This window comes from Indicator indicator, chromosome 19 (assembly GCF_027791375.1).
Source record: "Indicator indicator isolate 239-I01 chromosome 19, UM_Iind_1.1, whole genome shotgun sequence".
Lineage (NCBI taxonomy): Eukaryota > Metazoa > Chordata > Aves > Piciformes > Indicatoridae > Indicator > Indicator indicator.
The window spans coordinates 15,316,247-15,335,975 of record NC_072028.1 but is presented as its reverse complement, the minus strand read 5'-3'; the positions used below and the strand labels follow the sequence as shown (position 1 = coordinate 15,335,975).

Below are 19,729 nucleotides of genomic sequence, written 5' to 3'. Positions count from 1 at the left end.
TAGAGAAAGAACTTGGATGTCATTACTGAACACACTAATAGCAGGTATTTTCTGAGCCACTTGCATGTCTCCATGATAGAAGAGTGACTTGCTCTTTGATGCTACATTTAATTTCTGCCTGCCATTTTAGCCTGCCATTAGAGCCACCTCCAGTCCTTCAGTTCTGGTGACTTACTATCTAGGGACAAGGAAGAGAAAATGCGAGCTCTTTTATCCTAGGTATGAAGCGCGATGAGTTTCTTGTGCAGAAACTACTGAACAAGGAGATTCAAGAATGAGAAGTTCCTACCCAGCAAGAGCAAATTGCACAAGCACTCAAAGTTCAGCAATTGGAAGTCTCTGAAATGCAGAAATAACTTGGAAAGAAAGAAATAAACTTGGAAGGAAAGTTGCAAATGATTCTATTACAGAACCTATATTAAGCATGCCAAATTGTCGAGCTATTAACAAAAGAGGAAGAAGGGAAACAGAGCAAGCGCAATACAAGAGACTGAGGTTTCCACTAGTGTCTCTTATCTAAGGAAATGACTGACCACATAAGAGAAAACCCCAAAATTTCAATTTAGTGACTTGCTCAGCAGCAAATCAAAGGCAGGTGCTGGATGTAATACACAATACTGGTCAAACTGTTTCTTTCTGCACAGCACTCAGTAAACAGAGTCGCCACTATTGAGTTCTAACCTCTTGTCATGCAGCAACATTGAGTCAACAATCCGCTCTCAAGGCTTAATGCTTTTGATGTTTACTTTGTTCTTTCTATAGTTCAAAAGAAAGCACTAATGCACCAGTCCTCTTACCAAATACAATCTTAATCCCAGATTCCCAAGCCTTTTGCTGTTGGCCAGTTAAGTCTGTTAAGACGAAAGGATTTGATCAAGCTTTACATAACACAGAAGTTAAATCCAGCAAAGAGAGTGCTTTTTATCTGTACTGCTCAGACAGCTGAGAGGGGGGAAAAAGAGAGAAAAAAAAGTAATGAACTTGACTATGTAAAACAAAATAAAGAATTCAATTATTCCTCTTATTGCCATTTTGTCTTTTCAGTGAGTCTTCTAAAGAACTCAGATTTATTCTCCAATAAAGTCTCTGAGTGTGGAGGTTATAACTATCCCCTAACCCAGAACAACTGTGGCACCTGCTGTGCTTTTTTGCAAATCTAAGAAATGTTTCTTTTTCATTCTTTTCCATGCCTACCATGTATTTACGAAGACAGAATATAGTTCATTGATTAGACAATTGCCTGGTACTTGGTCAAGTTGTGTTCACATCTTTGTTTTCCATTCATGTCCTTTGTGAGCTTAGCCCAACCAACCATGTTTCAGTGCGTTACAGCTCCTTGTCTCTGAAATTAGTTTTCAGTGGTGTCAGGGTTACCTTATGACACATTAATCTACAATCATTCAACATGTGTTACACCAGTACATACGTAAAGACCGAGACAGCCAAATAAAAGGAGAACTATTTTAGATGGAAATATAAATCTATTTTTTAGATGATTAATTAAATTTTCACACAAAACACTTCTATGCAGAAAAGACCTATGACAGAGGTCATCTTGTACCTATGCCACACAGAACTCAAGCCGTGCTCTAAGGAAGGTCTCAAACCATGGACCAGCTTCATGTTCTGCTAATTTTACAGTTTTATGTCAGTACTATCACAATTATCCAAAAACATTCTGCCAGTAAAAATTACAAACTTATACAAAAAGGACAGAAACATCCTGCTTTAACGCAATGCTCCCAGTATCGTCTCTTAAGTGTAAGATTTTCAATATTCCATTCAAAAGACAAATGGCTAACACTTTCTCCAGCATGGAAAGCACTGCCTGGAGATCTGTGAGCAGAAGGGATGAGGGCCAGGTTTTAGCAATCTGCATATGTTTGCCTGGGCTCTGCATGGGAACAGTTACCTTGCCTCTCAACTGGAAAGATACTGCAGAACAGCTCTTCCCCGGTGGCAGCACACAGAGAAAGGACCACCTGCTGATATCTAAATCTTGTCTTCACTACTCAGCTACTTCAGAAGAAATGAAATGCATCAGAAGTAATAATGTAAAACTGCTGAAAGACTAAAACCAGACAATAGCCTAAAAGGTTTTACATTCTAATAAAAACAATCCCACTGCTGACTAGTTTGGAAATATTATACATGGGATATTAAGTTTGCTGTGCAAGACAATTCTACACGACAAAGTAAGAAATAATTAGAGGCAAGGAAAGATAGAATGAGACACAGAAAAATGAAATTATTCACCTAACATTCAGTATCCTTTGTTAAGTACATTCTTCTATAATTCTGAAAATTAAAAAGGCACCCTTTATTACACTTATGTTGTACTATAAGTGGAAAACTAGGGTGAAGTTAAATACTGAAACACTTTTAACTCCATCATGTAAGTATATTTTGCTTTTGTGTATACCAGTAGCCTACAAGCACCTGCTGAAACCGAGCTTCTATGTTACAGGCACATGAGGGAACAATCTTTGTAAACTACAGACATAACAGAAACATCAAAAAACCCACAGTATATTAATGCATTTCATATTGGAAGGAACAGGAAGACGGAGATTCTTAACACAGAGAATCTTCCAAGTTCTGTTTAGACAGCAGTCTCTACCACCAGAAACAAATGACTGGATTGTGAAAGAACAGAAATTTCCAGGTTAAGCTTGACATGGTTCATTATCCTAAATAAACTAGGCTATTGTTTCCACTAGCCTAAAATGTCAGTCTAGCACATAGCCCATGCAACTACTTGTTAAACCAGAGAGTTTCCTCAGAGAGGTTCTGAAGTCTTGTTTATTTGATGTTTTTTGTTTTAAAAAATGAGCAACAATGTCCTCAAATTAACCTCTTCCAGTCATCAACCTCCACTTGCCCAACTGAAGTTCAAGGTACCTCAAGATGTGCTCTTTAGCACACAGAATACAGTGTCTATACTCAGGGTTCCCAAGGACCCTTCCCACCACAACGACTACATCTCCACTGCACAGAGAGGCCTGATGAGAGAGGAAGAGAAAAGATGAGTCTTGGAAATAAGTTATATGAGACAATGTTTTCATTCCTATTGAAGAAAAACGTATCAAGGAAGCATCTCTGGCCTTTATTAGAAATTAATGCAGGAGTTTCTAAGTTTGGTTTGTATAACACAGAAGGGCATGGAGCATATCACAAAACCCAATGCTAATATTTTCAGTCATCCCTTTTACCACCTCTGCTGGGGGCAGCAGTGATATTCACTACTGCTACCAAGTACCTGAAAAAAAAAAAAAAGTCTGAGACCTTGAATTCTTGTTGCCTAGGATACAACTAGGTGACTTCTTTCAGTACTAGGAGGACAGTGATAGGGGGTACCAAAATAATATCCTGTTCCCATCATAACAGTTTTGCCAGGCAAGCGACACATCAGTATATCAAGAATTGCACTCTAATACACATTCTCACACTGACTATTTCACTGAATTACTCCAATTTCCTTGAATATTAACCAAGAAAGTTTGTTCTTTAAATACCTTCTAGATGAAAGTGTTCATCACCAATAGTATCTCTGTAGCCTTCCCCAGATAAATCCTGTTTAAAAAAGAGAAATAAAAAAAATTAATGACAAATATACTATATACAAAGCATTAAAGTGTTAAGAATATCTACTTATCATCAGAATTAAATTAAAACACTAAAGAGATCACAGGAAGTTTTTTGCTAGGAAATAAGTAAATAATTTTATATGTGGCATTTGGTGATATTTTACAATGCTCTGGACATACTTCAGGACAAAAATTTAAGAGAGATTAATAGCTTGTACAGAAAAAAGAAATAAATATCCATATTAAAATCTTTTTACAAAGTAGATAAATATTTAGCATTTCAACATTCTGTCAATCAAGATTAAAAAAAAAAAACTCCAAATGAAAATGATAAAGAAGAAATAAGCCCTTCACTACCCACAGAGGAATGTTATCACTTTATTCCACCAACAAACAGAAAACTCTCATATGCCAGAGGTCATCCTAGAAAAGCAGATACCAGACTGACAAGCTGCCTGATCCTTCCATTGCAAGATTAATGAAATTTTGTCAGCAATACAGAAGCAGATGCCATAGATATGCAGATGATCTTATCTCAGACCCAAAATAATTTGTCTAGTGGTGCTGAAGTAGTAATAAAGGGCATCAGTAGGATTTGGAGATAATCACACTTACAAAGACCTACTCTCTTCTTAGTAGACCCTTCCACCTCCATCCCCCCACTCCAGCTAAACCATTAGCAATGACAGCTCTCTTCATGTTTTGCCTTCCCCCATTCCTTACAGTGTAGTCTGTCTCTTTAGATTCTCTTCACCACTGATAAACAGTTATGGTGATAAAGAAGGAGTGCTCCACTCATGGCCATTTTAACTTCATCTGCAAAACCATACCAGGAACATCTCAGCATCCACCTGTGAACTGCAAGTTGACTGTACAGAGATTTTCACACAATGTAAGAATAATGGAATAACCTGAGAGAATTGTCTGGTTGTATTATTTTTAAGCAATATTATCATGATAAAGGCAGTACACCTCTTTTTTTTTTTGGTTTGTTTTTTGAAGGCTGCCAGAAGCTCTTTCCTGCCTCCCACATGCCCAAATGTTATTCTTTGAGATTAGTTACCAGAATGTAACTAAGCCACAAAGAAGTACCTTAGGAATTCTTCAGTATCAATTTCTGCAATAGTATTATTTTTAAAATGAGCTTTCACAAACACTACTGGATAGCTAGCCCAGAGACCCTGAATATATTGCTGTGTTCATGAGCAGATACCCAGAAATAAAGTCAGAAGTTATGGGCCAAGTGGCTCTCAGAAATCTTGGCAACCTGGCTCGGAATGCTAGGATTCTGCACAGCACAATGGTGCTATAAAAGCTGTCATTCTGGATTTAGCTTTCCAAGAAGCAAATCACAAAAACTATTTTGTTTCCTTGAGTTTTTGTTCCAATAAATAGTATTTTTAAAAGCATGTGCTGATTAATATCAATCACTACCATAAAAAATATAGAAGGAATGGACAGTAAACAAAAAGAAGCCATTAAATCTTGACATATCTTATTTTTGCATGAAGATGGCCCTTCCAGAGCTTTGTAAAAATTGGTATACTTCTGTTTGATCAAATTCCCCCATGTCATCATTCTCCATGAAGCTCTGAGAGAATACCTCTGACTGGTCTCATAGATAACGAGATACATAAAAGTGACTACATAGGCACATATGGCACCTCTGGTCTCTACTACAATGCTAAATATTTAATAATTGTTTTGGCTTTTTTCTTCACTAAACTCAGAATATCTGCTCTTTCCTGCTCTATTACAAAAAAACCCCACCCTATTTTCTGTTAACCTCATCAGTAAATATGCAATGAATAGGTACGATCTTACTTGTGCTAGATCTCTGAGGAGAATTCTACCAAGCTGGTAGTCTTCACCTCTCAAATTTTATCAAAGCAAGAAGTGCATCTGGGTATCAAATGTTGCCTGTTAAAACGATGTCATTAATCTCATCCTCTATAAAACCCACAAGTCACTAATTTTTATGATTTTTCACTTTAAAATGTGCATACATTTGTTGATGTAAAATGCACCATCAAATAATTAAATGGAAGAGTGGAAGACAGAAGCGTAAAACAGCGGAGTGAAGCATATTCATTAAGCCAACTTCCTTATTTTCTCACTTACAATCATTACATTGGTCTTAAGTAAATATGTTTTATATTCTAGTCTAGTTTCATTCCTCCTCTAGCTCCTAGTTATTTAAGTAGAAGTAGTAACTTAATGCAAGGAAATTTCCAGTAAGCTTTTCTGCCTTAAACTAAATTATTATAGATTACTACATTCCAGAAAAGTGTTTTTATGACATGGAACCATAATATAAAATGGTTAAATAGGTTCATCCAGAAACTGATGAGAGTACTATTTGAACATGTTAGTGACACATTTAAGCTGAATTCACAGAATCACAGTACATATCAGGTTGGAAGGGACCTCAAGAGACCATCGAGTCCAACCCCCCTGCCAAAGCAGGATCACTTAGGGTAGTAATTCCTTAACTCCCTTTCAAATACGATTATGACATGGTATTATCTTTGATAGATAGAAGTGTATGTGTGAAAGATGTGGACAACTCAAAGATTTAACAGAAAAAAAACCAAAACAAAACAACATTAAAGGGGGAAAACAAATGAAAATGTATCACTCATTATCATTAACTCCTCTGAAAAAAAAAAAAAATGCAAGAGAGTTATCAGAATATTTTTAGCCCCACTGAGACAGGTGCCATAACGTGGATAAATACCAAAACACACCTGCTTGAGAAAAGGATTTGGACAGTGTATGTAAACTCACACTCAACAGAAAAGTGTAAAAACTGAGCAAGCATCAGAGAAAACAATTCTGACCACAGCTCTATGTATAATGCAGTATTCTCCCAGTAACCTGTACAAACTGCCTTAATGTGAATAAAAGGGTGCACCCACCCACAGTGACCCAAATTCAGGAAAAAAGAAAAGAGTAAACGTGTTACATATAACTTGCAACTGAAGAAATTCTAGTGGTAAGCAAACACTACAGTAGGAATGTTTGACAGTGGGAAGAAGTGTGCTCAAGCACAAAGGAAACACAGGCTGGAGGGAATGAAAAGCCAGCAGTGGCTCTGTCATTTGGCTGGTCCCTGCAGCATGAGCCTCTTTGCACAGCTGCAGGAGCCCAGCCCACAGCAGGAGGAGTGCCCGAGAGAGCAAATGAAACAACATTTAGGTCATGAGTAGTTGTATACGACTGCCTTGACATGAAGTTTTAAATCACAACCCTGCATTTTCAAACTGGAGCACTGAGTCATGAAACAACCCAAACCAGATGTATCCTGTGAAACACAGAGAGCACTGGAAAAAATAAAGACAAGAAACATTTAGGTAGAAAGATTATTCCAGCATGCCGTTTCTGTAGGTTGCTAAACAGGAACTCATCTAGTGTAAGTGTCCCTACCTCACCAGGAGTTTCTCAGTTAAGTTGGCCTCTGCTAGCTACCAATACAAATCACCAGAACTACTAAGATCAAACTCAAACATCTGCTTCCAAACTCTGAACAGCTGGCTGCCTGGCCTGGGTAGAAAGGATCTTATGTCTCATATATCCCATCCTGATAGGTGCCTCTGTACTTAGTTCACATTTGTAAGGGTGGGGGTGGAAAGAAGAGTTAATTAGTGCAACTCCCTCACAAACGCTGCTGAGTATATACCCACCTGAGGAAGAAAAGCAATCTTTAAAAGCTCCCACACCCTTCTATTCAGCTGGTTACAAGTCAGGAAATTGCCACTTGCTTCCATACTCTGTCATGCAGTCAGACTCCACTGAATTCTAACTTACTGCGAGTTTCATTTCTTTAACCTCAAAGCCAGCCCTAACCAACCTCCGCAGTTTTCTTATTGATCCCAGTCTCTGGAGACTACAGGCTAGGCACTCACTCTGGGGCTTGCATCTATTGATTTCCTTTTCATCTGCTATCTGAAAAGGGTGCCATCCAGATCCTCATCCACTGTTCTGCTTACATCACACTACTCCTCTGATGCCTTTGCTGGCTCCCTTTCTGCTTCTACACTGAGGTTAAGCTCCTTGTCTCTACCTTCCAGGCTCTACACAGTTGTACTTGAATTCACATCTAGCCCTTCCTCCTCACCATTATGCTCAGTGATTCCTTTAATCTTGGTCACCAGCATGACTCTTCCTACCTGTCCCAGCAGCACCTTTCTGCACCACTCTATGACACCTAGCTCGTAAGAGTCAAAGCTGCAGACTTCAGAGTGTATATTTTAGCAATCCACACTTGGACTAATGTGCTGCTAAACAGTTTTGCTTTTCAGTGTAAGTACAGACAGCTACATCCATAGGTGCATTAGATATGTGAAAGGATAACCTTTGATTTAGGTTATCTATCATAATAAGCACATTTCTAAAGCCTGGACACCCCCCACACACTCCCTGTGTTACATCGCAGTCAATTGCGTGTTAATTAACGTTCTTCTAAAAGGGGTTGCTCTCCGCAAGCAGAAACAAGTTGCTTTACTCCTCCTTCAAACACCTCATTAAGATCCTTTGATTTAGCCTTAAGATATTGAATTTTCCACATTTTTGGCAGAAAGCACGCAGAGATTTCCTGTTTTAGTGAGGTTCTTATCAAGGTATCATATCCACCACTTTCTGCAAGTAAAACACATTCAAAATGGCCAATTGTTAACTAAGAAAACTTTCCTTACTATTTTTAACTATCTGATTGAAACACTTCCTTTTATTCTCTCTTTATTCCCATATTGATGCAATAAAGTTCCAGTACTTTTGGAAAGAGCAAAGTTGAAGAAACGTGTTTCACAAGACGACTGCAAGGGACAAGATATGTGGTAACTCTAACATCTTGTGGAACAGATTTTACAATGGTTTTAAAGCAGCTGCAAAGAAGAATGCCATACCACCTATGTATAAACTTCCATTTTTGCTGTAGACAAAGAAACCCAGTACCAAGAAAGAGATGTTCAGAAGAATGAGGATGCTCTTTGGCCTTTCACCCAAATGACTGAGGGTGCTGTCATCTGCTAAGTGGCTATTCTGAATGCTTTAGTCTCGATTGCAGGAAACAAGTTTCCAAAATAAGTCTGATTTTCACATGGCGACTCCTTAGTGGATTTTGAAATGAAGATGCTTCACGGAAACCCATCCAACCCCCAAAGCAGGAGCTCTTATTGTTTTACTTTATTTTTGATCTTGTCCAGACTTAAAAAGATAGAGGTAAAAGACTTTTTCAAAAAACAGCTGATGGGGAAAGCTATCTCCCCTTTGGGTATTTGAATTTCCCATGGACTAGAAACAATTATGTGTAACTATGCACAACTCAAGCCTAGTCATCACTACCACAAAATCTATTTACACCTCAAAATATGGCATCATTTCTTTCAGGATAATGCAGGTGAAACAGATACTCAGTTACCTGAGGTGATCACTATTCTTTGCAAACACAGCTTTACAGCCAGGGTTAAAACTCAAAAGTAAAATAGTTACAGAATGAAACTGCTTATAGTCTTGAAAATGACATTTTGCTAGGCCAGAAGCTTCCATGCAAACAAATCCACGCAATCAAATACACACAAAAGTGGATGCTTTGCACACAGTTTTGTGTCATCACTATGTACAGGCAAACATAAAAATGTTCTTTGGGTATGCATTTGTCCATCTCCCCATTTGGAATTGAAGTCTTCATACTAATATTCTTTAAAAAATGACTGAAGATCCCCCACATAAGCCTTTTCAAACAAACTACACACTTCTGTGTAACAGTTACCTATTTAGGACAAGAAATTCCTTTCCTTCCTTGTTCAGAAGTAATCTATGTTAACTAAGGCCCTACACAGATAAAGTATACATTCCAAGCTTCACTACAATGGAAAATGAAGCCAGGCAAATACTATTAAGTATTAAAGCATATACCATAGAGAAAAACACGACAGAGCATTACACATTTATGCCTTAGTTTAGCCTAATATTGTTCCCCCTACAGCAAAAATGTAGTTTGTTAAGTAGAAGCAGCAAGCTCAACTTCTGTATTTCCTTTCTCCAAAATAAAAATCTGTGATCCGTTACAGACAGGTTTTAATTCCTCCACCATGCATGGAAGCTTCTCTCAGATAAAATTTCTTCATAATATAATCACGGCAGGTTAAGAAGACAGATTCTTCGTTTAAGATCTCCAGTAGATTATCTTGAATGGGTTTAGCTGTCATGGTTTACAATTTTACTGCCACGATGGTCTCTATGTCCAAAGTTACAGTCTTCCTAACAGAGATAGCAGAACACAGTGGGTGTAGCACAACAGATCCTGAAATTCATCCTTTGGTACCTTCACACTAATACACCAGCTCAAAAACTGTGATGGTGAAGCCCACAAATGCATTCAGTTTAGCTAGGAGCTAAACCTTCATTCACTAGGAGCAGTAACTCCCAGCCATAATTAACACAGCAATACTGTTTGAAATTACTGCATGCACCAATTCGACAGAACTGGAGCCCCTGCAGTTTCATCACACAGAAGGTGACTGTAGTGCTATTCCAGCTGCTGGTAAAATACTGTGAAGATAAAGACAGAATAATATTAAAAAACAAACAAACAACAAAACACCACCACCACAATAACCCAATAATCCTTTAATCTCCAGTCACAAAGGATTGTGGACTATTAGAGGCTTGCCAATATTTTTATATCCCTGTTACAGACCCTGTTACATGGCACAAGGAGCCATGTATGATATGCTTTTAAGGATATTCCATCTATAGGAACATGACCATATAGCAGTTGAGGAAGTGAAAGCAAAAGCAGATGGATATTTACACAGAAGCCTTCATGATGAAGGAAACATGGTACTTTGTGCTCCAAGTCGCTTGCAACATGCAGCTGAATCTCTTTTGTCCTGATCCAGCACCTCGACCAGGCTTTACAACAGGATAAAACACAAACCTTTATTCATTCTTCTGATGTATTTTTCTCCAGTCTATGAAAATCAGGTAGTGACAATATTGAAACATGCTCTTTGCAGGTATCTTGCTCACCTCTGCTGCAGTGACAAATGAGCATCCTCTCAGTGGTCAATCACTGCAAAAGGCATTCAGCAAAAACTACCAACCTGCTCACTTAACTTCAATTGTAAGATTCCTATGTACTGTGGAAGATAAGCATGCTTGTATATATATATATGTGTGTGTATATATATAAGTTGTGTATTCAAAAAAGTCTATAGAAGTAAAAATAACCCCAGCAATAGGAGCTTCAAATACTACAGACTATTATTACTTGTGCCCAGTAAAAAAAAAGCATTACCCAATGAAATTATCCAGTGTATATTAAGACCTGTAGATCATTCAGAAGATTCCTTTAGGGGACAGTTTTATTTAGATCATTCCAATTTCAAGGTAACATTACTGTTTACATGATGTTTCTACCCTGGATTTCATGGACACTGTGATGGTTTGAAACTGTCTTTTTAATTTTTCCTTGCAAAGTTCAGAACAGAGAAAGTGAAAGAGTATAAATAAGTCACTATAGGGTGTAAGAAAGCAAAATACTGATTGTTCTAAACACTTCCATTGGATAGATAGAAATGTTTAAGAACTATTACCCAAAACAAAGTGGGCACTCTGCACATTCTGCGTTCTGCAGTGGGGGCAGTTGCTGGGCTGTCTGGCTGATGTTTCTTCTTCTCTTCTGGCTGAAGATAACACACTGACCTTGGCAGCTAAGTTAACAACTTTCTGCTTAACTAACTCTGCTTCTCTGTCCAGGGGGGTCTGGGGGGGAAGCTCCTGGGAGAGAGAGAGAGGCCCCTTTGGGAAGGGTCCCCTTGGGGGGAAGCAAAGGGAGATCGGTTGTGCTTTTCTGTTGATTGTATATATATATGAATGTTGTGAATTTTGTATATTTGTACATATTCATTGCATTTCACTGTAGATTTTAGACTCTGCTTGTAAATACAGCTTTCATTTGCTTCCAGACTGGGCTAGCCTGGTTATTGTCGGTGGGGGGGGGAATTTCAGCTTACACCGACACAGAGCTTTAGAAAATCTGAAGTGTTACAAAGTGACATCTGGAATTATGGAACTATTACAGCTTTTGCTTTTTAAAGTGATAGGGTGATTCACAGTTTTCCAAGGACTTCTGATAGATAAGAGGTGCCATAATTGAAAGTAGATGGAAAGTAACTGCTGAATCTGTACAACTGAAGCATGCAACCATCTCCAGCTAAAAAAGATCATTAGTCTTTGAGATTAAATAGGACTGAAACAAGAAATGACTGCATTTTGCTATATTTAAATTCACTTTGAAGATACTTCAGAAGGATAAATGAACTCACTCTACAGATTCAGTTACTCACCTTACTTTGCTGTTCTAGCTACCCTCTAATCTCCTTGCTGATTGCAAAAATCAACTGTCCCATGTCCCCAAAGACCTTATCTTCAACATAGATTATACTGATGAACAGGTGTAAGGACATGAAGAGGACAAATCTTCATCTGCCTGGGAAGCTCAGTAAGTCCTCCAAATTGCGTATTTTGAGCTTCTTCACCACAGCAGACAGATGTACATAGCTACATAAAAAAAAATCTGATTTTCTGTTCAACTTCCTTTCATGACAGATTTAGTTATCAAGAAACTAACAAACTGGCTAAAGAGCAATGAGATGATTTTACCCAAGTATATGCTGGGAAACACAGGGAATGGCTACAGAGCTCTACTATGGAATAACTTGCTCATTTAAGATGTGATCACTGAAACCAAGGGCAGCTTCAACATACTGCAAACTGAACCTTTCTTGTGATAATAGTCTGTGCCTTCCTACATGGCTCAGGTTTTCATACAGCACAAGGGCTTAAAACTGCCCTAGAATGATAATCAATGCTCCTCTATTATGTTTATAGCTCTAAGTCTTTTCCTGTTAATGGATGACGTATATTTATGCAGCTGGAGGAAACCTGGATTCAATAACTGCTCCACCACAGACTCACTGTGTGGTGCAGGGCAAGTCACTTAAATCTCTCTGTGCCTTCATTTTTCAGCTGTAAAACAGAATTCTTGATGCCCACCTTTGCAAAAAGTTCTGAATCCTCAGGACGAAAACATACCCTGCTAAATAATATTACCTTGTTAGGAAGCACAGGTGTGTGACCCTGGACATGTATGCTAATGTTGATCCATAAATCTGTCAACAGGAGGTGCTGGCAAAACAGATGGTTCACATTCCTTTTTAAACCACCTCTTTGTCCCAAAAGCCCAGGTATGTGAACTAATCATTTTATAACTGGTCAGGGTTTTAATGGGCCAGGAAGTCAGTGAAGCACAATGCCACCAGCATTACAGCTAAAAATGGAGCCAAAAAGGAAAAGACAGACATCAACGTTTCTTTTACTCTTTTCCTGCTCCCTGATACATAGGACAAACACTGTAAGGTTCTGCAGAAAAAGATAAAAGAAAAAGCAGAACCCATCCCCATACATTCCTGTAAGTAGTACAGCATCAGTGATCACGCCTGAATGTTGATTGATGCTGCATACATAGAAACAGACACATGCTTTTTAATTACAGGCAATAAAAAACCACAGACACATCATTTAAAAACCTAATTTAGATGAACAGTTGCATGTTGATCCTCAGGGTCAGGAGAAGGAGAATTACAAGCAAATAAAAAGTTCACTTCAAAACACTTATTTGATTTTATTTTTTAATCAAATGTTACCTCTATTATTAGAAATTTCAATTCCCCATCTCAATAGCTGAAAACTGAGCACCCTGCATTTTCCTTGCAAAAGTTACTGTAGCAACAATGGCTGTGGCAGGGTTTATGCTGCAGGCCGGGCGGGCTGCTGGGCAGGAGCACTAGGGCAAGAAGGCAGGGCAGGGCAGGGCAGGCAGGCAGGAAGGGGGGGCTGACAGTGTGAGCAGGCAGAGCAGGCTGGGAGGGTAAGCAGGGCAGGCAGGAAGGGCTGGCAGGCAGAGTGGGCAAGCAAGGCAGGCGGCCGTGCAGCACTGTCTGCCACGCACATTCCCATAAAAGGAATCCCAGAGCCAGAGGACCACATCAAAGCCGTGGAGTTTAGCAGATTTCCCCTTCCCCTCCCCCTGAGTCTTTGAGCCAGAGACTTCATACTCCAGAATTTAATATCTTTTTCCTCCCTCCCCCCATCAGCCCCTTTGTCTGAGTCTCTGTTCTCTAAGAGCTAACAGATGTTGATGCTGTATAGTTTCAAAGAAAACTTTTGATGCCCACATAACTCATTACAACTAGTATATTCCAAGAATGCTTGTAGCTCAAGAAACACCAGGGTGAAAAAACAGAGGAGAAGGGGCAAATGGCTACACTGAATAAGCCTTGAGAGAAAATAAATAGTTCACTTCAAAGTCATCAGGGAATTCTTTAACAAGCCCTCTCTTCCGCAAAACACAGAACAAATTCAGCTGAGCCTAGAATTCCCAAAGGAAAAAAACAAAACCAAACCCCATGTAAATGGCAAAGCAGAAGGAAGCATCCTAGGGGCTGCCCAGCTCACCCAGCAACAAAGCACAGCATTCTCGAGGTTCAGTTTTCCCAAGCAACCTGCACTCTGCCAGGGCACAAAAGAACTGCTGAGAAGCAGAGACTGTCAACACAAACAATACAGAGAGCCCTAAAACAGCTAACCCTGTCCCTCAGCACAGAATGAATGCAGGCAGTGATGAGATTGCTCAACTCATGGAGCACTTTATTCAGCCTTACAACATATGCAGGGCAGCACTTCACAAATGTCACAATTACAGAAAAGAAACCTTTGCTCATTTAGCAAAAGCAGGTGATTACATTTTTCGGGGCAGGCAGGTCCGTGTTTTTAGTCATTTTCTAGGCTTACATCTAGGATGCAACCCTTCATAAATTTTTCTAGCAGGTCTCCTCCCCTCTCTTGCTGCTGTAGCACACAGCTGCATCTTCCCCTCCATTTGGTGAGCCCCTCAGGAGTCACCAGGGGCTGGTAAGGAGAAGGGCTGAGACAAGGGGGGAGGGTGAGAATGCGATTACATCAATTTCCACAGCAGGAGGATCAGATTGCATCATTGTACACAACTTGGGGCCCACTCTTTTATCCCTGATGCAGGCAAATTTCCTATTGAAATCGGTGGGAGACCTGTCTGTGCAAGGACTGCAGAATCGGGTATTCTGTGATCACAGAATTAGAAAGCAGTAGGAAGCCACACCTGGCAGCACCTCTCTCGATGGAGAGCAAATCAAAACAAATGAAAATATAGCAGCAATGATAAATTTCTTCTCCCCCTCGTACACAAACTCCTAAAAACCCCACCTCTACAGTTGTCATGTAGAAGTCTGTATAAAATTCCTACCAGTGAACTCCAAATTTTGCATAAAAAAAGTAACAATGATAAACTAAATACTGGGGGCAGTGGGCAGGGGAAATGTAGCACACCACACAATCATAGACGTATCTCTTCTAACGATTAACATGTAAAGAGTTTTAAGGGGATTAGACAGACAGATGTATTCTGCTTGTTTTGTGGTATTTTTTTTCCCCAGGATTTTAGGTGGAATAAGAGAAACAAAAGCAGTCTGCCCTTCTTCTGCAGCAGCAAAAATACATGGTCTCCTTTTCTGAATGGTTCAAATAAAAACCATAGTATCATAGCACAACACACAGAATTACTAGTTTTTCACTGCTGCTCATTTCCAAGCACCACACTTTGCAGCCACTTTCATCGTAGCACTTCAATAGTTTCCCCATTTCAGTTGCTGCTACTCCTATGCACACCTTCCTTCCAAAATAATTGTCTCCCAAGAACTGGTAAACAGCTTAGGAGAAGCAGAACTAAAATCTTCCATCAAGCAGATTTGTTCAGGATGAAATGTGATTCCTCATCAAATGATGCCTTATTATCTCTCCTGTCTCACTGTTTGAGGATGGATAATTTCCTCCAGGGAATAACAGCAAAGGCATACTCAAGCCTTGTGGCTTTGTAAGTAAAATACTGTATTACTGAGGTCATTCACCACATTTCAGAGTAGCAGGAAACTTCAGCAGGAGAACAAACAGCAGAGCTGCTCAGGTAACTCAAATCAAGTTTGTAGACTTGAAGATTTCCACATTGGCAGAGCAGCACCAAGATGGAAAAAGATCAGGAGAAGAGACAGGGAAGTAGAAAACTTTATGGAATCCTCATTTCTAAAAGCACAGAAGCAGAAGATTGACAATTCTATTCCATACATTCAAAAGCTTACCAAACTCTCCACATTGCATACCTGCAAGATCTGCTGTTCTAAGTTTCCTCAAAAAAAAACCCCAAAACATTCGAACTAAGAAGACTGTTTAGTGTGTGGAAAGGCTAATTGTTTTCAGAAACTTTTAATTCCTTTCCAGTCTCAACCAGACAAATTAAAATCAATTAAAATTCTTTACATTTTTCTCAAAGTTTTTTTTTTTTCTTTTTTTACTGTCCAAGATACCATCAATGTATTTTCAGTTCTGTTCCCCTGAACACCAAAGCTCAAAACAAAATCTGAGATGTGTGTGTTTCACACAGGACTTTGCTGATATGCACAGGCAGGAGAAAACAAATGAGTAAACAAACAACAAATAAATTCAGTCTGCTGTGATGGAGCAGATCCTCATTTTAATGCAACTAATGACATTTTGGACATACAAAACAGTGAACATTGGGCCATTGCTACAGGTTTGCCTCCTGAACTGGGCAGACAATGCCCAGAGACATCCAAAGACTGGGGAAAGGTTTTGATGGCTGGTTTTCACCATTCTGGGGAAAAAGATTCGTTTTCTGATTGTGAGTGTCCATCTTCATTTGTTACTTTGCAAGGAAAACAGAGACTTTAAGAAAAAGGAAAATTAATTTTGCTGAAGTTTTTTCTCAAGAAACACTGATAGAAAACCATGATCCAGTCTCACAGGATATGTATGTAGCTGCTTAGCCTGAAACAAAGGAATTTATCTTGCAGTGACAAAGCCACACCTGGGTTTCTGCAGTGCCATGCAAGCTAATACTCTATGGCTTTTGCCCCTTGTTTGACTATTTCTATTCATAAGCATTACTGTTCTCTGTTACTCTTCTGCAGTATACTCTGCAGAGACCACTGCCTGTTACTTCCAGCGCTATGAAGACCCACAAACCCTCCCTTGGCTCAGCAGGATGCACTCCAAAACATTCTTGGGGACCTATTTCTTGCCATCTGCAAGTGTTTACAATAGAGAAGCAAGCATTGCTATCTAAGGCAGCTCTCTTTTGTTCACTTCTTGCAGCGCCCAAGCCCAGAGAAATGAGAGAACACAACTAAAGTGGAGGCCGCAAGAATGAGGGTGGGCTCTTTTCAGTGGTGACCAGTGATAGAATGAGGAGCAATGGGTCCAAACTAGAACACAGGAGGTTTCACTTAAACTTAAGGAGACACTTCTTTACTTTGAGGGTGACAGAGTACTGCAATCACCTGCCCAGAGAGGTTGTGGAGTCTCCTTCTCTGAAGACTTTCAAAACCTGTGTTATCAGGGAAGCTGGACTAACCAGTACCATTCTGTGAGCACACAAGTCTTGGCCAAATAAACTGGATCTTTCAGTCCAGGTTTCACAAGTCCACAGGTACTCCAACATCGACCACAAATGCCAGGGATTCATCACCAAGCATTGTTATGTATGATTGCAGATAAAATGCATGTGGCTGACAAAAGCTAGCCTTGGAGTTAGATTCCACACAAAACAAGAGAGGCCAAAACCAGCACTGTGAGAAGCCAAACAAACCAAGGATATTAAATGTTGCCAAAAGCTCTAAGAGCACTATTTCCACAGTCTGAGCACATCACTATGGCTAACACATCCTCAGTATGCTCCCCTTAGAAAAGCAAAACCACTCTAAACAGGTGGCATAAAAAAAACATGACTCCATGACTAGCACAAAACACTCTGATAGAAGTGGCATCACTTGGGGTCAACAGCCACTTTCTTCTCCCACAGAGCATGAGATAAAGCTGGAAGAGAAACTAAGGGTATTTCAGTTTCATGACAGGCCCACAAAGTCTTCCTCATGTGGCTGTGACTAGCAAGTGACACAAACTGGAGTTTTTCTTATCAGGCTACCATCATGCCTTACTCTCTTTTCTAAATCAACTCATCTCCATCTTTGTCACAAGGTTTTGTATTCATTTGCTATGATTTACAACATCGTATTTAAATAGAAAGGCCAGTGTAAATCCTTTACAATGTTTACATAATCTTTAATATTCTCCATGAGAACCAGACACATTTGGGAAGAGGAGGTACGACAACTGAATTCAGATTATATGCAGAGCAGCAAGCCTGACTAACTGCACACAGCTATTAATGGGACAGCAGCATCTTAAAATTCATATTTGCCTCTCACAGTTTTGAAAAGCATTTAAGGGGAAAGGAAACCTCAGTATTTCCAGTCAGTTTACTTTGCTCAATTGATTTCTCAAAAATTGTTTCCTTATTTTTTCAATTCAAGACTCTTGGTCCATTTAGTATACTCCAATATGAAAGGCACACAAAAAGGAGTGGTACAAACAATTAATAAAATAACTGAATATTAGAAGGAGACTTTATTACCCCAAGCTACCTTCATTTAAATTTTTAAACATAAACTAGGAGAACTATTTCACCACAGTCATTACTGGCATCTCAGTTAACATTGTTATTTTAATGTCAAATGTTTTCTAATGCTGCTTGTATTTAAAGAATGCAAGAAAATTAACAGCAACAGATCTCTCCCTCTCTAGGTGCAACTCTTAACTTCAGCCAGAAGAGCCTGTCAGGCAGCCCAGATTGCATCACTAGCTTCATAAGATCATGACACACCAGCAACATAGCACAAAATGTTGCCCAAGCTCTCCTGGCAAGACATACAAGCCTTGATTTTGATCCCAGTTTTATCCTAGTTTCACATTTCTGTAACTGCAGTGGAACAACATCAGAGTGGCTGGAAAGAGAACAGTGCCTTCTCCTCTTGCTGGAACACTCAGGACCAACTCATCTTACAGTTAGCTGTAGCATCAATATTGGTATCAAAGCTGATATTTAAACTTAAAACTCTTTATATTTCTTGCACAAGCAAAATATTAAGAATTCTGCCCAAGAGAAAGACGAAAGGAGCCATTCTTCCCGTTAAATTACCAAGCAAGCCTGGGCCTTGACTCCTTTTTCAATGGGAAGTCAAAACGTCTGACTTCAATCACTTTGTATAAACCAGCTTTTGTTTTTCCTTTTACCCAAATGACTCCACTCTTAAGGATTTATTGTAACTGGATTGCTTTTCTACCCAGCAGGGAGCTGTAGCACTAGCAAAGCTGTTCCACACAGTAGGTTTTCCGCTGATTGAATTTCTAGACTTTCAGCTCTTCGGAAATGTTTGCTCTTGTACAAGCTGTCAGAGGGAAATTGTGTGTAGTCGATTTTGTCTCAGCTAAAGCCAGGCAGGGTTCCATATGCAGCCAGCCAATGCAGAATTGAAAGAAGGAGGATCAATCAAATTGCAAAAGAAAAAAAGTCTCAGCACAAACAAGCAAAAAACCCACCAAAACTCCAAAGAAACAAACCACACAACATTAAAGGGCAGGGGGAAGCAGATGAGAATGAGAACCATTTCTGAAGATAGCTGCACTGAAAAGAGACAATAACAACCTTTTTTAAAAAGGAAACCTTTTCTTAAAAAAAAAAAAAAAATCACTAAAACATGCACAAAGCACTTTCATGTTGCTCCAAACCTAAGCTGCTGTATGGACCCTCAGCTCCTGGAGCAGTCCACCCTACCCAGTACTGTCACAACTGTCAGTACTGTGGCCACATCACAGCGCAGCATACCTGCCACAGTGAACACTGGAGGAGCCAGGCCTACTGCAGTCTACTGCATTTCTACCTGGTTCTGAGTAATCAGGGAGCACACACTGGGAAGACGTAGGATGCCACTGCAAAGCACCTCTGCTGCTGTGCTTGTCACAGATGGCAGAGGATGATTTAACATCTGTATTAAAGATCTCAGTATAAGTAACACAACCATAGTCTGGTCTGCAATAGCTCGTAATTGTAACAACTTCAAGGACAAATTTTGGTTCTAACTGCATTGCAGGAACAGAAATACTTTTAGGCACAAGCTGAGACTTCCAAATGA

General features: G+C 39.5%; 1 protein-coding gene across 1 annotated transcript in view; it reads right to left on the bottom strand.

The window, feature by feature from the left end:
- NKD1 (NKD inhibitor of WNT signaling pathway 1) overlaps positions 1-19,729 on the bottom strand; it is a 105,289-nt gene that overhangs the window by 34,916 nt on the left and 50,644 nt on the right. Inside the window, exon 4 of the mRNA XM_054389837.1 lies at positions 3,516-3,573. Coding sequence (XP_054245812.1) covers positions 3,516-3,573 — 58 coding nt within the window. The remainder of the gene's footprint in view (positions 1-3,515; positions 3,574-19,729) is intronic.